Source organism: Acromyrmex echinatior, chromosome 17 (assembly GCF_024713525.1).
Source record: "Acromyrmex echinatior isolate Ae372 chromosome 17, ASM2471352v2, whole genome shotgun sequence".
Classification (NCBI taxonomy): Eukaryota; Metazoa; Arthropoda; class Insecta; order Hymenoptera; family Formicidae; genus Acromyrmex; species Acromyrmex echinatior.
This window is the reverse complement of record NC_141868.1, coordinates 2,170,914-2,189,209: the sequence shown is the minus strand read 5'-3', so window position 1 is coordinate 2,189,209 and position 18,296 is coordinate 2,170,914. Positions and strand designations below refer to the sequence as shown.

At 34.8% G+C, this 18,296-nt stretch overlaps 1 protein-coding gene across 4 annotated transcripts in view; it reads right to left on the bottom strand.

The window, feature by feature from the left end:
• Nucleotides 1–18,296, bottom strand: part of LOC105152062 (uncharacterized) — a 102,271-nt gene that overhangs the window by 26,516 nt on the left and 57,459 nt on the right. Inside the window, exon 1 of one of the 4 annotated variants that reach the window (XM_011066107.2) lies at nt 5,921–8,411. The exons of the other annotated variants lie outside the window; for them this stretch is intronic. Coding sequence (XP_011064409.1) covers nt 5,921–6,129 — 209 coding nt within the window. The 5' untranslated portion in view covers nt 6,130–8,411. Of the gene's footprint in view, nt 1–5,920; nt 8,412–18,296 lie in introns of those variants that run through there. 4 annotated transcript variants of the gene reach the window in all.

Here is an 18,296-nt window from a genome sequence, read left to right as displayed (position 1 = left end):
ATTTCAAGGGGTAGCTGGAAAGCGAGGGGGAGGGGGGAGGGGTGCGTATGGGGTGCGGATGGCGGAACACCGCCGCGACCGCGGAATAATAATTCCGGGGACAATGTGTCCCGGCAGATAGCACAAAGCGTAAATCAGCATAAACATCGGTAAAGCCGCGCCGACAATAACTCAGCATAAATGCATAAACATCGGCCGTAATCTTTACAATTCCAACCTCTGCACGTTCCCCTCCTCCACCCGTTCCACCCACTCGCCATCAGCCTCTCCCCCGCGGATGCCTCTATCTGGCGGCCGATAAACAACGCGCTATATCATCCCGCGGTGACATAAGCTACGCGGCCCTCTCGCGTCGCGTCGCGACAAGGAACAATAACAATTAGTTACGATTGTGACCGGAAGCGTGGACGATCGCGTCGCCCGCGAGGACGGATCACGCTGTTAGGCCAGAATCGGACTACGCATTGAAGGTTGAGATTGAAGATAGTCTGATTCTGGCTTTAGGCTGGTTTCTACCAATCCAGATTAACTTTCATCTCGGTTCAATTTCTTTCATTTCTTCATTTTTTTCTAATTCTAAAACTTAATATATTAATATATTAATAAAATAATATAATATATATTAATAAAAGGAGAGATGAAAAGTAAGTTGAACTATGATTAAAGTTAATTTACATTGGGTATTAGATTTGTTTCCACCAACGTAGATTAACTTTAATCTCGACTTACCTTTATCTTTTTCTCTAGTTCCAAGAATTAGAAAAAGACGAAGAATAAATTAAACCTAGATTTCTATATAGTTTATATAGCCTACAGATTATTCTAGCAATATTGCAGCAACATTGCAATGTTCCAACAATATTGTAATCATGGTGGAATTAAAAAAATGAAGCATTGTTCGTGATAAGGTTGGGATGGGTGAATTTCGACTAATCAGATACTAGCTATTGCAATTACCTACGCTAACACAGGAAAACCGCCATTGAAAAAAATTCTGGTTCAAAATAGACGACTCAGAATTTTCTAGTAAAATTTATTAGAATTCTAGTTGAGATAATCAGAATTCTGGTTAATACAATATTTCTGATAAAATCTACTAGAATTCTTGTCTTTATATCAACCAGAATTTTAATTATCTCAATTAAATTCTCATTAAAATTCTAGTAGATTTAACCAGGAAATTCTAATTTGTTTATTTTCTACCAGAATTACAATTTAATCCAACCATAGACCATTTTTCTCAATGCGTGATATAAAAATGATTGATAAATAAATATAACAGAATATATATAATAAAATAAATTAATAAAATTGATTTTCGTCAATTGCTATATTGACGTTTGAATAAATGATGACCTTTCGTCATTTGTATTCCACATTGCCTATGGTCTCTAATTGGCTAAACTCTACTATTTTACTAACTATTACACATCCTTCAAAACGCCTCCATCTTTTTGATTCCACCATGACAATAACGTTGGCGCAAGTTATGTGCTATATGGAAAAAATTAACTACTAGATCTACATCGATAAAAATGGATATTAATCGTAAACGTGTTTATTTCTGAAAGTTTAATTCGGAGGAATTGTAGCGATCGGCGGGAAATTCTTCCTCTCACATTATTATTTTAAGATCGAGTAAAAAACTGTAAGAGCAGCTCATGTATCACTCTTTGTGAACTACTCTTTTTTTATAAAAAAATTATTTGAATGACGATTAAGCTATCTTTAAATTTTCTGCGCAATTTCTTTTATTAATAAACTTGATAAATTTCAAACTTATAAATTTAATAAATTCAAGAAGAAATCACGAGAAATTATTTTCTGTACTAATTTAATTAAATTAAACTAAACAAGCAAGTATTCTCGACACTTTCATATTGTCATACTGTAATTCAATTTAGAATATATTCGATTAATCGAATCGAGATTGTTCACGACTAATTATATTAACAGTTTTTCCCATTGATATCAGACGGACGTTCATATGTAACATCAAAGCGCGTAAAAAGGCCCGTTTCACCGCAACGAGAGAAGCGAGAAATCGGGAAGAGGCTGCGGAACACGTAGGGGGTTGAATTGGTACGTATAACGGGGTGGAGGGGGGAGAAGGGCGAGAGGAACAGGGGGAAGGATAGGGAAGACGAGCGGGCGAGAGAAAAAGAGAGAGAGAAAGAGAGAGAGAGAGAGGATCACTGAGAGCGCGGACGGTGGTGGCGGCGGCGGTGGGGGTGCGGAGAAGCCGGGCAAATCCTTTTAAATCCACACAATTGCGACAATGGGGCTTTATTTGTTATCTCGGGGGCCACATTGTGAGTCGCCGTGAACGAACGGACAGATTACGTCGGGCCAGTGACGGCGCGGGTCCAAGGGAACCCGCTCCTACCGAGGACGTCGCTCCAAGGGAATGACTTTACCTCCCTTTCCGTTTCCCGCCTCTCCCTCCCGTTCACCCCTTTTATTTTACGGCCGCCACCCTACTCCCGTCGTCGACGTCGCTGCCATCCGCTAGAAAAGCGGATTCGCCGTTACACGTCCGCGTCGAAATTTCCCTCGGATTGCCCATACCTCTCACCCCACCTTCAGCATCGCTCTTCTCGTTTTCTTTCTCTTTCAGAAATTTTCGATGGAAAAATATGGCCCTTTGTTTGCGCTTTTGTATCGTTAACAAGTCAAGTGGGGGCTGAGTGGCTGAAGATTAAACTTCGGATACCAAATGATGCAAAACATGTTACATCGTTATTACGTATAAAATATAATATTAGGTGTTGGAATTAATTCGTAGCGTTTTTTAATGAAAGAATGTTATTTATTTCACATGAGCATTAAAAAATACATTAATGAAAGTACTTCCCATCACTTGTAAAACGCTACGAATTAATTCCAACACCTAATAAATAGCGCAAAGTGTTAAATGTATTGAATTACGTATCTGAATTCGATAGTTTCGATTGAAATATATGACAAATTGTGTCAGATTCGATGGGTGCGTCGCTATCAGTTATCATTTATCGTCATGGATGCGTCAATCAGAGGGATTTTCTGCACAGCAATCTGCTCAACGCGATGATTCATTCAAGACAATATCGGTTTCGGTATTCGCGATTTCATCAAAAAATTTTAGCGGCATCGCGGGACATCCCTCGCTTTCTTCCTATTTCCTTCTTTTTCTTCTCATCGGGATGGAATGTAAATCGAGGTCGGGATATTTTGCAACGCGGGCACGGGGTTAGAGAGTGTGGAATCAGTTTAAATCTTGTTCCCCGAGACGAGATCGAAAAGCGAAAGAGCGGGGATCGTTTCCAAATTTAATCTGCACGCACCTTGCGCGCAAACCTATTCCTCTTCCTTCAGCTCCGATTTTTCGAATGACACATATTATTGAAAAGCATATTTAGCATAAATTTATTTTGAAAGATTTGTCAAATGAAGTAAATAATATACCAGAAATTAATATACCAAAATAATATACCAAAATAATTTGTAACAATAATTAATTTAATTAGTAAATATATTTTAAAATTATAAATTATTATGTGATTACACAAATATTAACACAAATACTTATTTAATAAATATAGAAATAATTTCTGTAGAAAAATTATATAATATCGTTATGTCATTTTTTAAGACGATTCTTTATTTGACGAAGAATAAATATTTGTCATAATTATAATTGACTAAGCAGAACAAGCCATTTTACAAATATAAAGTCATTAAATTTTTAGCAATTTTTTTCATTTTAAGAGACCAATCGAAATCGAGAAACAGTACATTAAATAATATGAAAATACTCCACGTGAAACGATCACTTTTATAAGCACGTTGATTATCATCACAAAATTAATACTAGTATCCCATTTGATGAGATTGCGTTTACGAAATTGCAAAACGTTACGCGAATAAGGCTCGCAAAATTAAAAGACGTTACGAGGATACTCTAGAAGAAGATTCTCGCGAGATTGCCGGGACCTTCTTTTCAAGGGGGCCCTTTTAAGAGCGTGCCGGCCTCGAAAAATCGGCGTGGCCGCTCGGCGAGCTAAATAAACTCATAACAGTGATTAAATATTCAGGGCCGGTAATAAAGAGCTCGTCTCGCCCGCCCTATAAATACCGGTCATATCTCACCCCATTTCAACCCGGGTTTAGCGCTGCATAGCCCCCCTAAGCTTCTTAGCAACAATGTACTGTATTATGAAGTACGAGACGATCGCGTGGCACGCTTTCCCGCCGTTTTCAATCTCCCTCGATTCTGCTGATACGGACCCTATCCCAATCATTTGGAGTATATTATCGCAACTGAGGAGCAATTAGTGTCGCCATAAGAACAAGTAGTTGCCTGTCTATCGGAAAGAACGCGAAATATATATTTTTTTCTCTTTATACTTCATATAAATTTATGAGTGTGTATCTTGTTAAGGAGATAGAATAGAGAAAAACATGTAAAATAAATAATATTATTTACACTGTACACTAAGAAAGAAAGTTGCTATTTCAAAAAAATATTAGTTGATTTAACTAAATGTAGCGGTCACGGACTGTCAAGCAAATATTTGTTAAAAAAATTCAAACAAATAACATATTTTTAATATTACAAGATTTTGTTAATTTAAATATATAAATATTTGAACTAAGTAATTATTGCAAACTAAACGCATTTAGTCAAGTTAACAACTTTTATTCTCAGTGTAAATAACTCTGTAAAGGAATTTACTGGGCAGGTTTATTCCTGTTGATATAGAGATAAAACGATTGCTTAGATATTACAGAATCATTAATAAAACATATGTAGTTGATAAAAAAGATAAAAAATATGAATTATTTTATAATTTTCCAAAATGTATATGACTTGTATATTATGAAAATATTATCATTAAATCTCTTGCGTAACTAAAAATATATATTAATTTATAATATGTAAAATTTGTTTCGAGCATTTAAAAATCAGCATTTAATTTGTATAATGTAAAAATGTAGTTTGTATGGTAGCTGTGATTTTAATCCTGGAAGAAAGAAGTGTATGTGATAAGAGAGATTTTTTAATTATAAGTCTCTCTTATCACACGTAAAATAATTTTCAAAATGTCTTATTTCTTATATTTATCTTTATTATCTCAGGTTAGTCTCTTAGTGCAGAAAAATGAACTGAAAATTTTCAAAGAGATAGAGAAAAAAATTCTATTTATTCATTTATCTTCTTCATTAATTCATTAATTTTATCAACTTATTCTCATTAAATCATAAATGATTTTATATTTATTATCTATATAATTTAGATATGATATGATAATGCAATGATTTATTAAGAGATTATTAAATAAGAATAAATAGAGAATAAAAAGTATAACAATATAATAAAAGAGAGTAAAAAAGATTTTGATAAAAAGATTGAAATAGTTATCTTTAAATTATTTCCTATTTATGTCTAATTACAGTTTGATTATATTTTAATTATTATATTATCATTTTTGTGAAATCATATTAAATTTTCTGTAGTTCCTTGTTATAAATGTATACATGTATTGTAAAAGGAAAATTATTAGAAAGTTAAAGAAAAAAAAAAAAAAAATATATATATATATATATATATACTGCTTATTTTGAAAATAAAATATTAAAAAGTTATTATTACAAATATAATAAATAATAATTAAATCATAAGTTTGGTTTAAAATATCAAGTTTTAATTGTGAAAGCGTAATATAAGAAATAGCTAGTAAAAATTTTAATAAATTAATGCATTTAGGTTTATATGTAAGAGAAATAAGCACCCTTCAAAATTAATTTAATTTCGGAAATTAGTTAAATAAAAAGCAAGTTAATTTTCGGAATTAATCACATTATGAATGTCAATTTTTTAATATAAAATAAGTGTTCAGTGTACGTTCTAACATGTGCAGTGTATGTTCCGTGAACTCACCTCAATCTTTTTGCCTCGTCAATGAAAGGACGTTTTTCGCTCTCGCTCAGAAGCTTCCATTCGGCACCGAGCCTCTTCGAGATTTCCGAATTGTGCATCTTCGGATTTTCCTGTGCCATTTTGCGACGTTGACCACGCGACCACACCATAAAGGCATTCATCGGCCGTTTAATATGTTCGTTATGTAGAGTCTTTGACGACATCTCCATGAGTCGTTCGATTCTTATATCTCGATGTTTAATCTAATTGCTTTCCTCACGAGTAGACGAGATTACTGATGAATTAAAAGATTGATAGACCACTCCTATCTCAAGTGGATAAGATAATTTTCCATACATCCTGTTGATATATTTCTGAAGTTCCTGCAGAATTTTTCTAAGTTAAATGTAATTTTTCTAAGGTAATGTCTAATGTTTAGTTTGTAAATATATTTATTTGTAGTTTTTAACAGCTCACACAAAGTTTATTGATCGATCGTTCGCTTAAAAAAGACTCTTTAAAACTTCCTTTGATAGATTGTTGAGCATGATGTATCATCAGCATTAAATACTTTATACAGCTGATTAATTAGATCATTCTATCTTAAAACTTTACGAATTGATTCACATTCACTGCACGAAAATATTCAAGACATCTTTCGACGATTCAAAATATTTCTGAATTTTATTCTATTTTTTCAAATATAATTGATAGTATCTTGTGAAAAGATTAGAACTGTTCCAGTTAAAAAAATAAATCTTTATGCAACGCTCACAAGCAATGGCAATGTCTTCGAAAACAATAAACTTTCGTTTGAAAACGATGAGTGCTTCCCCAAAATATCGTGTATTTCTCAGAGGCTCAAAATACTTCCAAAAATAATGGATATCTTGAATCATTAATTATATCGGGATGACATTCCAAATCTTCTAATCGTCGAATTCTTCCGAAAGAATATGCAATCACCTGGTAATCACTGGACTCTTCAGCGCGAAGGATTTTACAGCTTCTTGATACATTCCTTGAACAATTTCACGATGAACTAAACTAATCTGTCAATGGAGATCCTTTCAACTGACGAGGTCGTCTTCAATTGTCACGATACAGTTATACTTCAACAATTCCTCCAGTCCGCTTCTGTGACATAATTTCTTTTTTTCGAGCGAGGGGCTTGATCTGACGGACACGAGTCCTTTTGGTGCACTGACAGAATCGCGGGGGTTCCCTCAGGAACTTCGCGAAGCACGTAGCATCTGGGGCGAACCCGCGGGACGGAACCTTCGCCAGTGCGGCTGAACTCCCGTGGGACGTGGGGTGAAATAAGACGACGCGCCAATCGGACGCGACGGCGCGGCTCCCACCATTTAGCGTAGCCAATGGGTGGCCGCGATTGGCCACCGCGTCGGCATGGCGGTCCAGAACGGATACGCGGGTTCGCGCAACAGGTGGAGAGAAGTCTCTGTGTCCTCCGTTTCTTTCCCTCTTTCTGTTCTCCTCCCGCGCAGTCACGAAGACAACGACGGCGGGGTGTGAGTGCGTTTGTCGTGCGGATTATCGCGCCGCCGCGGCCGCCGTCGCCGCAGTCGCCTTTTTGACCTCTCCGCCTTTCGTCGGTGGTCAGCCAGGTGCACCCGGTCCATTGAAATTTTCGAAGACAATTGTGGATAGAGAGAGAGAGCGAGAAGACTTCGAGAAAGATGAGGGTGAAAAGATATGATCGCGGGATTTTAGACGTGCAGTTTTTGTCTCAATACTGATAGAATCTTTTTGTGTTTGTTAAATATTTTTTTGTACACGATAAAAAAATTAATTATATCCAATTCGATATTTTATTTTATCAGAAAAGGACAAGAAAATTATTATTTTATTTTATTCAAGAAAAATTTTTGATAAAAATGCAAGAAGTAAAAATCTATTCTCTAGTAGAGATCGCATCAGTACTTGTGTATAGCTACTATAGAAATAATTGAATATCAATACAGAATAGTATACTTTACACATTGACAATAATAAAATTGCGCGAAAAAAGAAGTTTGAGTTGAACAAAAGTACGAAACGATGCCGCTGATGCGTTCGCCGATCAGCCGTCGACTTTCGTCATCAGGCAGGGAATTTCTTTTCTCGCTTTGTCCGCTGCAGAGAGATACAAGAATATGGAAGGCGAGTCATAGAAGACCAGGTCTTATAATAAATGTTATCAGTCGCGGTAGTGTCTTGTTGTCACAAGGTGAGAAAGAAAGAGAGAAAGCAACGGGAGAAGGTTGCGGACAGAGAGAGGGAAGTGGAAGACGTCTCTCGAGTGATAAGGCGATAAAGAGAGAAGGTATAAAACGAGACAAGGGGGTTGGTGTGCGGGCGACAACATCTCCCGGCCGCCATAAAGGGGGGACTGCGCTGTCGCCATTGAATTTCCGGAAGGCGCAGGAATATTCATCTGCCGTAGAAAGGCGAATCTGTGTCACGCCGCGGAAGAAGATCGAGCTGGTACGTTCAGCGAAAGAATGAAAAAAATGAGGCGCATTTCAAAAATGCACGAAATATTTTTGCAAAATATATGCATTTATTGAAGTATCTAAATATTTAGATATATAATAGATCTCTGAAAATAATTTTGTTAAACCGTCGAAATAATTATGTAGAAAACATAAGCATGCTGTAAAAAGTTTTTATTCTTACAATCAGTTTGAGTATCCTATATAATAATTTTGATGGTTCAACAAAATTACTTTCAGATTAATATTTAAACTTTTAGCTACGTATTTCAACAAAAGAATGGCAGCATTGATATGATTGTTCATATAACTCTTAAAAAAATAAGAAATACGTTTGAAGGTTCAAATTTTTTATAATTTGAGCAAATTATTTTAATAAATAAATGAGAAAATATATCACAATTTTTAAAAAATATATAAAAATATATTTTTACTTAAAAAAGTAAAGAATATGGTGCTTTCGAATTTCACATAAAAATTCTAGATAAAAATCCAATTGTTATATGCAAGCAAACGAATAATGACTGACTTAAGAGAGAACTAAGACGTTTAAAAAAAAGTAATTTTTTTAAATTTTCGTGAGATCAAAATTTCCGAGTATGACTCGCCATCAGATCCTTTTTAAATTACACGTTTCAATTTGTAATCGATTCGATGTGACAAGGAACAACCACCTCGGGGTAGTATAATGAAAGATCATCTACTCCGGAGTAGATAAACAGGCGCGATCGGCTGTCACGCGGGCCCCATTATTAACCGCACAATAAATTCTCTCCAACAGTGTCCGTCAATGAGCGAGATACAGCGATCGACTGTCGTTCCGGGAGCCCTTTATCGGCCCTCGTCTCTTCGTCATACATTCTGTCATTCACGGGGCATGAACGCGCCTTTTATCGCACATCGCTGACAAGAGCCGACGGTGTGCGAGGGGGTGTCTTTTTTTCGGGTAATTCAATGTCAAATCAAATCGACACAGAACCCCACAATTCATGTACCGTACAAAATAATTAAGGGATCTTTTCCTAAATTGGTCGTATCGTTCAATGAGTTTTTAAACCTTCTGATTTTTCTCTGGGGGGAGGGCATGAAGTATAAAAAGATCTTTAAATCAAATCCAGTACAATCAATAGATTCAAGAAAAATGGTTGATCACAATTAAAAATTGGTTATTAGCTTAATATTAGTTTAATTTCAAAATTTCGCTCAATTATGTAATCTTTAATATGTTGTTATTGTTGTTAGGTTCTTCTTATTGACTCTGCTTTTCAATACTATGCAGTTATTACTCGCTTAGTATCGATTCAATTTTAAATTTTAGTTGTACGTTTTTAAGTTCTTCTCATAGCTGATATTCATAATCAATTCTTATATTTAAGTCCACGTTAAGTTACCACTCATATAAGTTACACTAATCATAGAGTTGTATATTAGCATTTTAAAACATTACTTAAATCAGTCTTGAAAAAAGAACCGAATTTTAATTTTTTATCTAGGACGCAAAATTATTTATATTATTCTGCTCTAAAAGTTTCTTCTTTAGAACAGATTGTTTTGTGTTAAGAATCAAATTCTACATGAACAAGAATTGAGAAATGGAATACTTTCGGGGCACAAAACACGATTGGGTGGGCTAAGTGATTTTTCACGATTCCAACATCACGGACGAATAGGGTGATAGTGAATGGGGTGGGAAGGGTTTTCATTTCTCGTCTTACTCTCTTCCATCCTCATCGAGCACAGGGGTGCCACGCGACCGCTGATTATACCATTCATCGACTGGCACGGTCCGAAAGAGGGTTGCCAGCGTAAACGCCGTAACATCTAATGTACCCGCTTCTCCCTCCACTTCTTGTTTCCCGCCTACCTCGAGCTGAATGCTCGCTCATCAATGAAACAATTCGGCTTCTCGACTATCCGTCGGCTCCTTAAGATCTTTCTACCTTTTTAATTGGCTGCTTCCGTCTAATAAATGTAGTGTATGCAAAATCTTATTATTTATACATATATTATTTTCTTCAAGTATATGCTGTATTACATTCGAATTACTGTATTATCGAAACAGAGAAATAATCTGTAATATTATACTTTATTGTTTCCATAAAATATTTTTGATTTTTAATAAGATTATTTAATAAGATATTTAATAAAATATTAATTTTTATTTTCTATATTTATAATCACAAATAGGTACTGCAGCTAATTGGTTGGATTCTATATTGAATATCTACTGTTATAAACCTGTACAAATAGATTTATGGATATTTATACATGAAAGAGTCAGATTCAATATTAAAATCTTTCTTTTTAGAGTGTAAAAATGTTACTCTAAATTGAATTACATAAATTTTATTCAATTACGGAGTGTAAAAATCGATATTTCGTAATAGCGAAAACAATAGGTATGAATATTACAGAGCAGGACATGATCGTAGTGATTGCTGAAGCGACAACAAACGTGCCCCGCGAGGAAGGGGTGACAGTGGCTGACGGGAGGGAGGAGGTGAGACGGTCGGGGGTAGTTGAGAGGAGGCGACGCTGGCGTCGAAAAGCTCGCTGATTACTCCATTGTCGAGCCGGTTGTTTCAGTTAATCGCAACGCGCCGTAGACTTTTGTTGTCCTTTTACACGCTTGCAGCCTGCATTCAGCCTAATGCGTCCATCTTGATACTTAATGCCATTAATGTATAATGTATATAAGAGCTATAATTTTTGAGAAAGAGAAAGAGAGATGTTTAATAGTAAAATTCTGTTTGATAAACGAGAAATACAATGCCACTTTTTTGATAGATGTTTCACTACTATAAACATCAATTGGAATAACAATATCAGGACTTAAAGTATAAAAATAATGATAAAAATTATAGTACGTTTATAACAAGAAGAACTGAGAAAAATTATGAAGGTTTTACAGGGACATTCTTAACATTTCTTATCATTTTAAAAATGATGTGTGTGTGTGTATATATATATATATATATATATATATATATATATATATATATATATAATATATTAACAAATTTTTTAAAATATGATACCATGCATTTCTATACGTTGCGTGATTATATAACTGGAAAGCATAATTATTTTGAGTATGACCCAGAAGCTATACAAAAATGTGAATCTTGAATCTTTTAAACATATAACGTATTTTTATAATTGTAAGAAGTTTAATTAAAATTAAATTTGAGAAATTTTTATCTCATTAGAAGTTCCTTTACTGATACAATCAATATAATATATTAATGAAATTTCATTTGAGTCTTTTTGAGATTTATAGTGTTTTTTGATCACAGACAAAACAAAGTTTCATGTAAATATTAATTCCTTTTCGAATTATTAATCAATAATAATATAGAATTTATTTTCTTACTAATTCAATCATTACTCTCTAAATCTGATATCAGTCTGAAATATGCCACTGGTAATCAATGAATGAAATGTGAAATCCCTAACCTAGTTAATCTTTATGTCTAACTACCCCTGTTTTAGCGCATTAATTCAATAGTATTGGAAGACTAAAATTAACGTGTAAATATCGGTATTTTAATTACGTAATTCTCAAATTATCTTTCTTTTTTAGTCGAATTACACTAATTATCCAGTGCCAACTGCCAAGGCAACTGTATGGCACTGGGTAATCAACGACTACGTTTACACGAACCGTTAATCGGATATAATAACATTCATAGTTAGAAATTGGTCAATCATTTCATTCTTCAGAGTAATAACTATGACTGACAAGTTTCACAATTATTGATTTGGATGTTATTAAACTTAAGGGTGTTCGTGTAAACATAGTCAATGATTCACTAATTCAGGTTTAGAAAATAGGATATTAATTTAGATACACTACAAAGTTTACCTATATCTTATCTACAAGAATATAAAGACGATTCAGAAGTGTATTACATGTTAGAAAATATTGACTATGAATCGGTTAAAAAACGGGGAGGAAAAAACATTTACCACGCGGGACACCCTGTACGCAGCGTCAAGGAGTTCCGCGGTGGGATCGCGTCATAAATGTCGTCATAAACGAGACTCGATTGTCTCTCTGTATATCGTTTCTCCGGCGGCCGGACGAAAATCGAATTCCGTTTTGTTTGGACGAATCTATACTGGCATTCGGTATTCAGAGCGCGGCCCTCGACATATCAAAATAGAGCGCGCACAATAAGTTATTCGACCGAACAAAATCGAGGGGTTGCGCAGAGCGGGGCCGAGGTAGCGGGAGTGGGTGACGGGAGGGTAGTATTTTATAGAGTCCCGTTCGGGTTACATACCGTGAATACATCGCGCGGAAAAAGGGCGGCGCGGGGGATGGGGTGGGACTCGCGTGTGACTGGAATACGTCATCGAAGGCCTACGGGGGTTCAACTACCCCCCTCGGCGGCGCACGTATACTAATCTTCATTCGCTGTTTGACCAAGTGCACTTGTAAATGTCTTTCGCCGTTAAGTCTCGGGGAGAGGGGGGGAGAAGGGATGAACTCGAAGGGATGGTTTTAATGTTACTTCGGGGAATTTCGTTAGCATGATGAAAGCGACTTCCGTGAAAATCTTCACGTAAATATGATAGTGAGAGCTTGTCATTCCTATAGTGACTTAGATCTGATCTTCGCTGGACTTAATAGCGACTTAACGACTCGGACTTGTAATAATTCCCATTCCATTTATCTTAATTTGAAAAAGTTAAAGAAAGGATGCGATCGCGAGCGGAGGGACATTGTGCGAACGTGACGCGTTGTATCGCGCAGAGTGATCGTTCGAAACGTCTATTATATACAGGGTGTATCTAACGTAAGAATGCCAGACCGACATAAAAGGAGTCGACACATCGAGCGATTCGGAGGACGACCTTGCATGTCCGTGTCCTGTCATGATGGACACTTTCTTTCTTCACTCTTCCTCCCGTGCTAGATATCCCCGTGATTATGGTTGCGCCGCGCGTTGATGCGGTCGTACTATTAATAATAATCGGAAAATAATTATCCGACCGCGGGCCGAGCGACGGCGGTTCCAACCGATGTGTGTGGGCGGCAAACCGTATGCCGCTGTGAATCGCCGCTAATTGTGAGGAATGGCCGACTCGCGTGTCGGCCGATCACTGATTCGACATACGGATGCTTTCATGACGGACAAGGCCGCGTGCTAACGATCCGGGGATCCATCCTCACGATTATCGGTACGACGGATCCTCTGATCGCGAAGCCGAACCAAGGTATGGACGAACCGCGAGCTTTCTGAGACCACCTACGACGAGCTTCCACGTTGCTTTTGGTAAATGCGAAGTTTATTCGCTGTTATACGTTGTATAATAGTAATTATATAAAATAGTTACTATAAAATTTGTTAGAAACACACACACACACACACACACACAAATATGTATTTTAGAGTACTGCATACAAATTACTGTATACAGTCGGACTGTATAAGTAATGTTCATACAATATTTATAAGCATTACTATATATATGATTATACACAAATTTTATGTTCTGTGTGCTGTTATCTTTTAAAATACAAATCGTTTTAAAATACAAATAGTGGTTAAAGAATTTTTTTTATTTGTTAGGTCCGGTAAGCGAGGCTTAAAACTCTCTTTGTCTCTGTCCCTTTTCGGTTTTAAAATGAGATAGAGAGAGTTTTAAGTTTCGTTTAAAGTGAAAGTAACGTTGATGCAACCGGGCCTTACATATAAATCTAAAAATAAATTAGATTTTTAATGCAATGAATAAATGTAAATAAATTGTTTCCCATCTTATTATTATATAAATAAATGATTAGATTAAAGAACCTGATTAATCTACAAGTTGATATCTAAGCAATGGAAGACAGAATGGAATGATGCAATAGAAGCTTGAAAAAAAAACGACCATGCTTAAGGACCTGTCCTTTAAGAACGCAGTCGCGTAATTGCCGGACTCTGCACGCGACTTGACAAAGATACTCTCTCCAGGCAATAGAGGACAATGGCGGACTGTCGACATTACGGGGACATTGTCGTGGCTCGATATGAGCCCCGTTGCCTCGGGTATACAAGTAGCAATATCGAGATCCTGCCAACCACTTCTCGAACCAACCCCCCAGCCACCTTTCACCTACTTCCTACTCCTCAAAGCAACAACGCCTAAAAAAAACGGACGTTTGTTCACCTCTGCCTACATTCTTATGCATTGATAAAAAAGATAATCCATTTTTGTTATTTGATTTATTTTTACTAAAAATATTTATATTTTATCGCTATGTTAATTTGTGCTCTTTTTTAATTTTTATTTGTAATATATTTATATTTTTGCTAGAGATAATTATTTAAATTTAGATTCTTTCTCATGTTATAATGTATGCATCTCATTATTGTGCTTATTCTTTTAGTCTTACAGATACACTGAAAAAAATTTACTGAATTTTATTAAATATTTGTTTGAATATAGTATTAACGAAATATTTACTTACAGTAAATGAAGATTTATTTAAAATGAAAAAATTATACTTAAATGAATATACAATATATTTACATTTGGTAAATATTTCGTTAGTATTATTCAAACAAATATTGTATTTAACAAAATTCAATTAATTTTTTGTTTTGATGTATATTTTGGTGTTATTTTATATTTGGACGTTGAAAGAAATACATATCTATTTCATCAGCTTCTTATTTAACTAGCTTTTTCATCTTTTTTTAGTTAATGCTATTCTTCAATTCGTGTACCTTTCGCATTCGTTCGGTTGAACGTACGCGTTCATAAACGCTGCTATTGTGATGGTCGAGTTTTTCGCAAAGGGCCTAAATAAGCCCTTTATCAGTTTGATTCTGCATACATGTGCGAATGGTTGTCTGTGTCAACGGCCCTTTTTCCAATTATCGACTCGATCGACCCTTTCCATTTGACTCTCGCGCCGAACACGAAACCGAGCCGAACACCATGATACTCCATGATACAAGGCGAATCGGCCTTGATAGTGCTTTCTCTGCCCGTGAATGAAAGTAATAGTGATTCGCTCTATGGAAATATTTCGTTTTTTTTCATCCTTTGTTTCTCCATTATATAGTCACTTCTTAATTAATAGAGAGAACAATATTCTTTTTATAGTAGTTGTATTAATTACTTAAGAGGGTGTAGTTATATTAATTACAAAATGATGTGTCATAAAGGAAGGAGAGATAAATCATATAATACAAAAATATAATGAAGTATACGGTCTACACAGATTGAAAATATATTTATAATTGTTAGATTAAATAAAATTGTTTCAAACGTCAAATTAAAATTATCTATTTTATTTTATTTTAGTTATGTTTGCTATGTATATTCCATAATTTAATTCATTATTATTAGGATAATGTTTAGTTTAGTATTGAAAGATGTAAATGCGTGATTGTTTCTGCAATTATGTATAAATAATGGCAATAAAATATTGTATATTTATAAATTTTGTATGCCGATTTCCTTCGAATTCGAGTGGTCATTGGCGTAGAATGTCTGCTTCATGTAATCGATTTGCGGAAGTGTCAATAAGTAAAAACGTTATCGCGAGTCCGTTTGTGTGGGAAAGATAAACGGACCGAGCAGCTTGTCCTTCCTTCTTATAAAGAAAATTCGAGGTTAAAGAGAAACGATTATTTGAACTCTTCAAACGAACATTGAGATCGATAACGTGAGACGAAAGATCGAGCTTCTAATGTGTATAAGCATTCAATATATTTTTTTAAATCAATTTTTATTTTGAAAATTATTATAGAATAATATAATAATATATTAAATAATATAATATAAAATATTCATACACAAGCACACTGAAGTCTGAATAACAACAATTTGAAAATTTATCTCTACTAGAATGCTTTTATAAGAATTTTGTTCGACATACAATTTAATACAAATGAAATTCTTTAGTTAAAATTTGAAAAATTCATAGGCAAGTAAGAAAATCTTAGCTACGCTACTATAGTAGCATGTAATGTATTATGTAACTCAACTGGACTTTAAATAACAATAATTTGAAAATTTATCTGTGAAAGAATTATTTAATTTATCTATTAAATTTCTTTATTAAAGAATTTTACATTCGCTTGGTTGTTACAATCGCTTCGATTGGTTGCAATTAATTGTGAAAGTCTTTTTTTTAATATACTTTTTAGCAATTCGTTACTACGGTCATAACAGTCACGTATTTGCACAATGAATCATCTGCCCAGCAAATCTTCTTAGGTGATTCTCATTCGAATCCGCGTCTTTCATTCCTTCTCGAGAATAACGCGTCCCTTTACGTCACAATAAGCCACTGGCGAATGTTATCCGAGAAACTTTCCTTTTCCTTGCGGTCGAAGAAAAAGGATAATTCTGTATTATATCCGGAGAGAGTTTGGTACTCGCGAAAATTGCCTCTTTCGTAGATTATCGAATTATCCTGCAATCGAGAATAAAGACGAAAGAATAAGAACGAAATTCCTTCTTTCTGTAGCAGAAAAAATTATATCACAGTTTAATGAATTAAATAAAAGGATTTTGTATTTCAATTTGCAAGAAAGTTGTATATAACATTTGTGCATATAAAGAAGAAATTCGATGTCAATTTAAAAAGAGCCGAAAATAACAGCTATATATGTATATGAAAATTCTAGTGTTTCATGCGTCCGAGATTTTCTAGCACTGTTGATTTTTAATCAAAGCAATTACACATTCGAATTATTGAACAAGCTATGCGCAAATGAACTCGGCAGCTCCATTTCCGTTATCCTCGCGAGAGCCCAAGTTACGATAATAGTATGCGTTTAATATAAGAATCAGTCGTGCCATTGCAATCTACGGCAGACATGGGTAATTGCTTGCGGAGTTCTCGTTATTGCGATCGCTATCAGTTCGTCTTCTGAAATCCTAACTGCTTCTTGCTCGCATGAGAATACAATATTACAGCGCAGTGCAATTATATTATACAGGATAGCCAGTAATGGTCGCAATAGACATATGGCAATATTCCTCGTCATGAAAATTAAAATCAGAAATTATAATATTTCTTTTTTTTTTTCCTTAGTAAAAATATTCAAAATATAATTTGAATAAATAAAACGTTTCTCCTTTGCTTTTCATTTAAATAAAATATCAGCTAAAAAATAATTCTAAGAATAATCTCTATTTTAACACCTTTTTATCTCAAGTATCTATCTCTAGTATTGATATATCCGAAAGATTACATTTAATGATATTAAAAACAAGCAACTTATCCGATCGTGTGAAAACTGTTAAAAGAAGACGTAATATTGTCGTAATGACTAATAAAAAAAATAAAGATAGATAAATTTATCGAAGGAGTTCTCTTTCTCTCTGCCATAGATAAAGTTGCATTATATCGAAGTCGAGAAACTCGCGACGCGCATAAACGTCTTGTACACGTTTCGTCGCGGAAATGAAGCGAATCGGCAGATACCCGCATAGGAACATTAGAGACGGTATCTGATACGACCAAGGCATTTAGGAATTACCAGACAGTCGTTTGCGCCATTATGAATTTCCATGTTCGCATGTCACAATTTGTGAGAATTTTCGTATGTTGCGATCGCGATTTTTGTTACGTTTACCTGTTGCGATTCAAAAGACCTATCTAAATAAATTTTCAAGCAACTATGAACGAAAGAAGCTTATATTTCAAATTAGTTTATAAGATTAACTGTTAAGGTAATTACTTTCTTCTTTCAACTATTGTAATTAAATGTATCAAATTAAATAAAAAAAAATGTGAATATTAAAGAACGAGAAATATTCTTAATATTATGTCAAGGTTAAAGGATTAGCAACAGATAAAAGAGACGCTTTATCATTCCGTAGTTCTTTCGGCACCCCTAAACAATAGCATTAGTCGATACTGCACCTTAACTCGATCCTGATATAGAAGGATA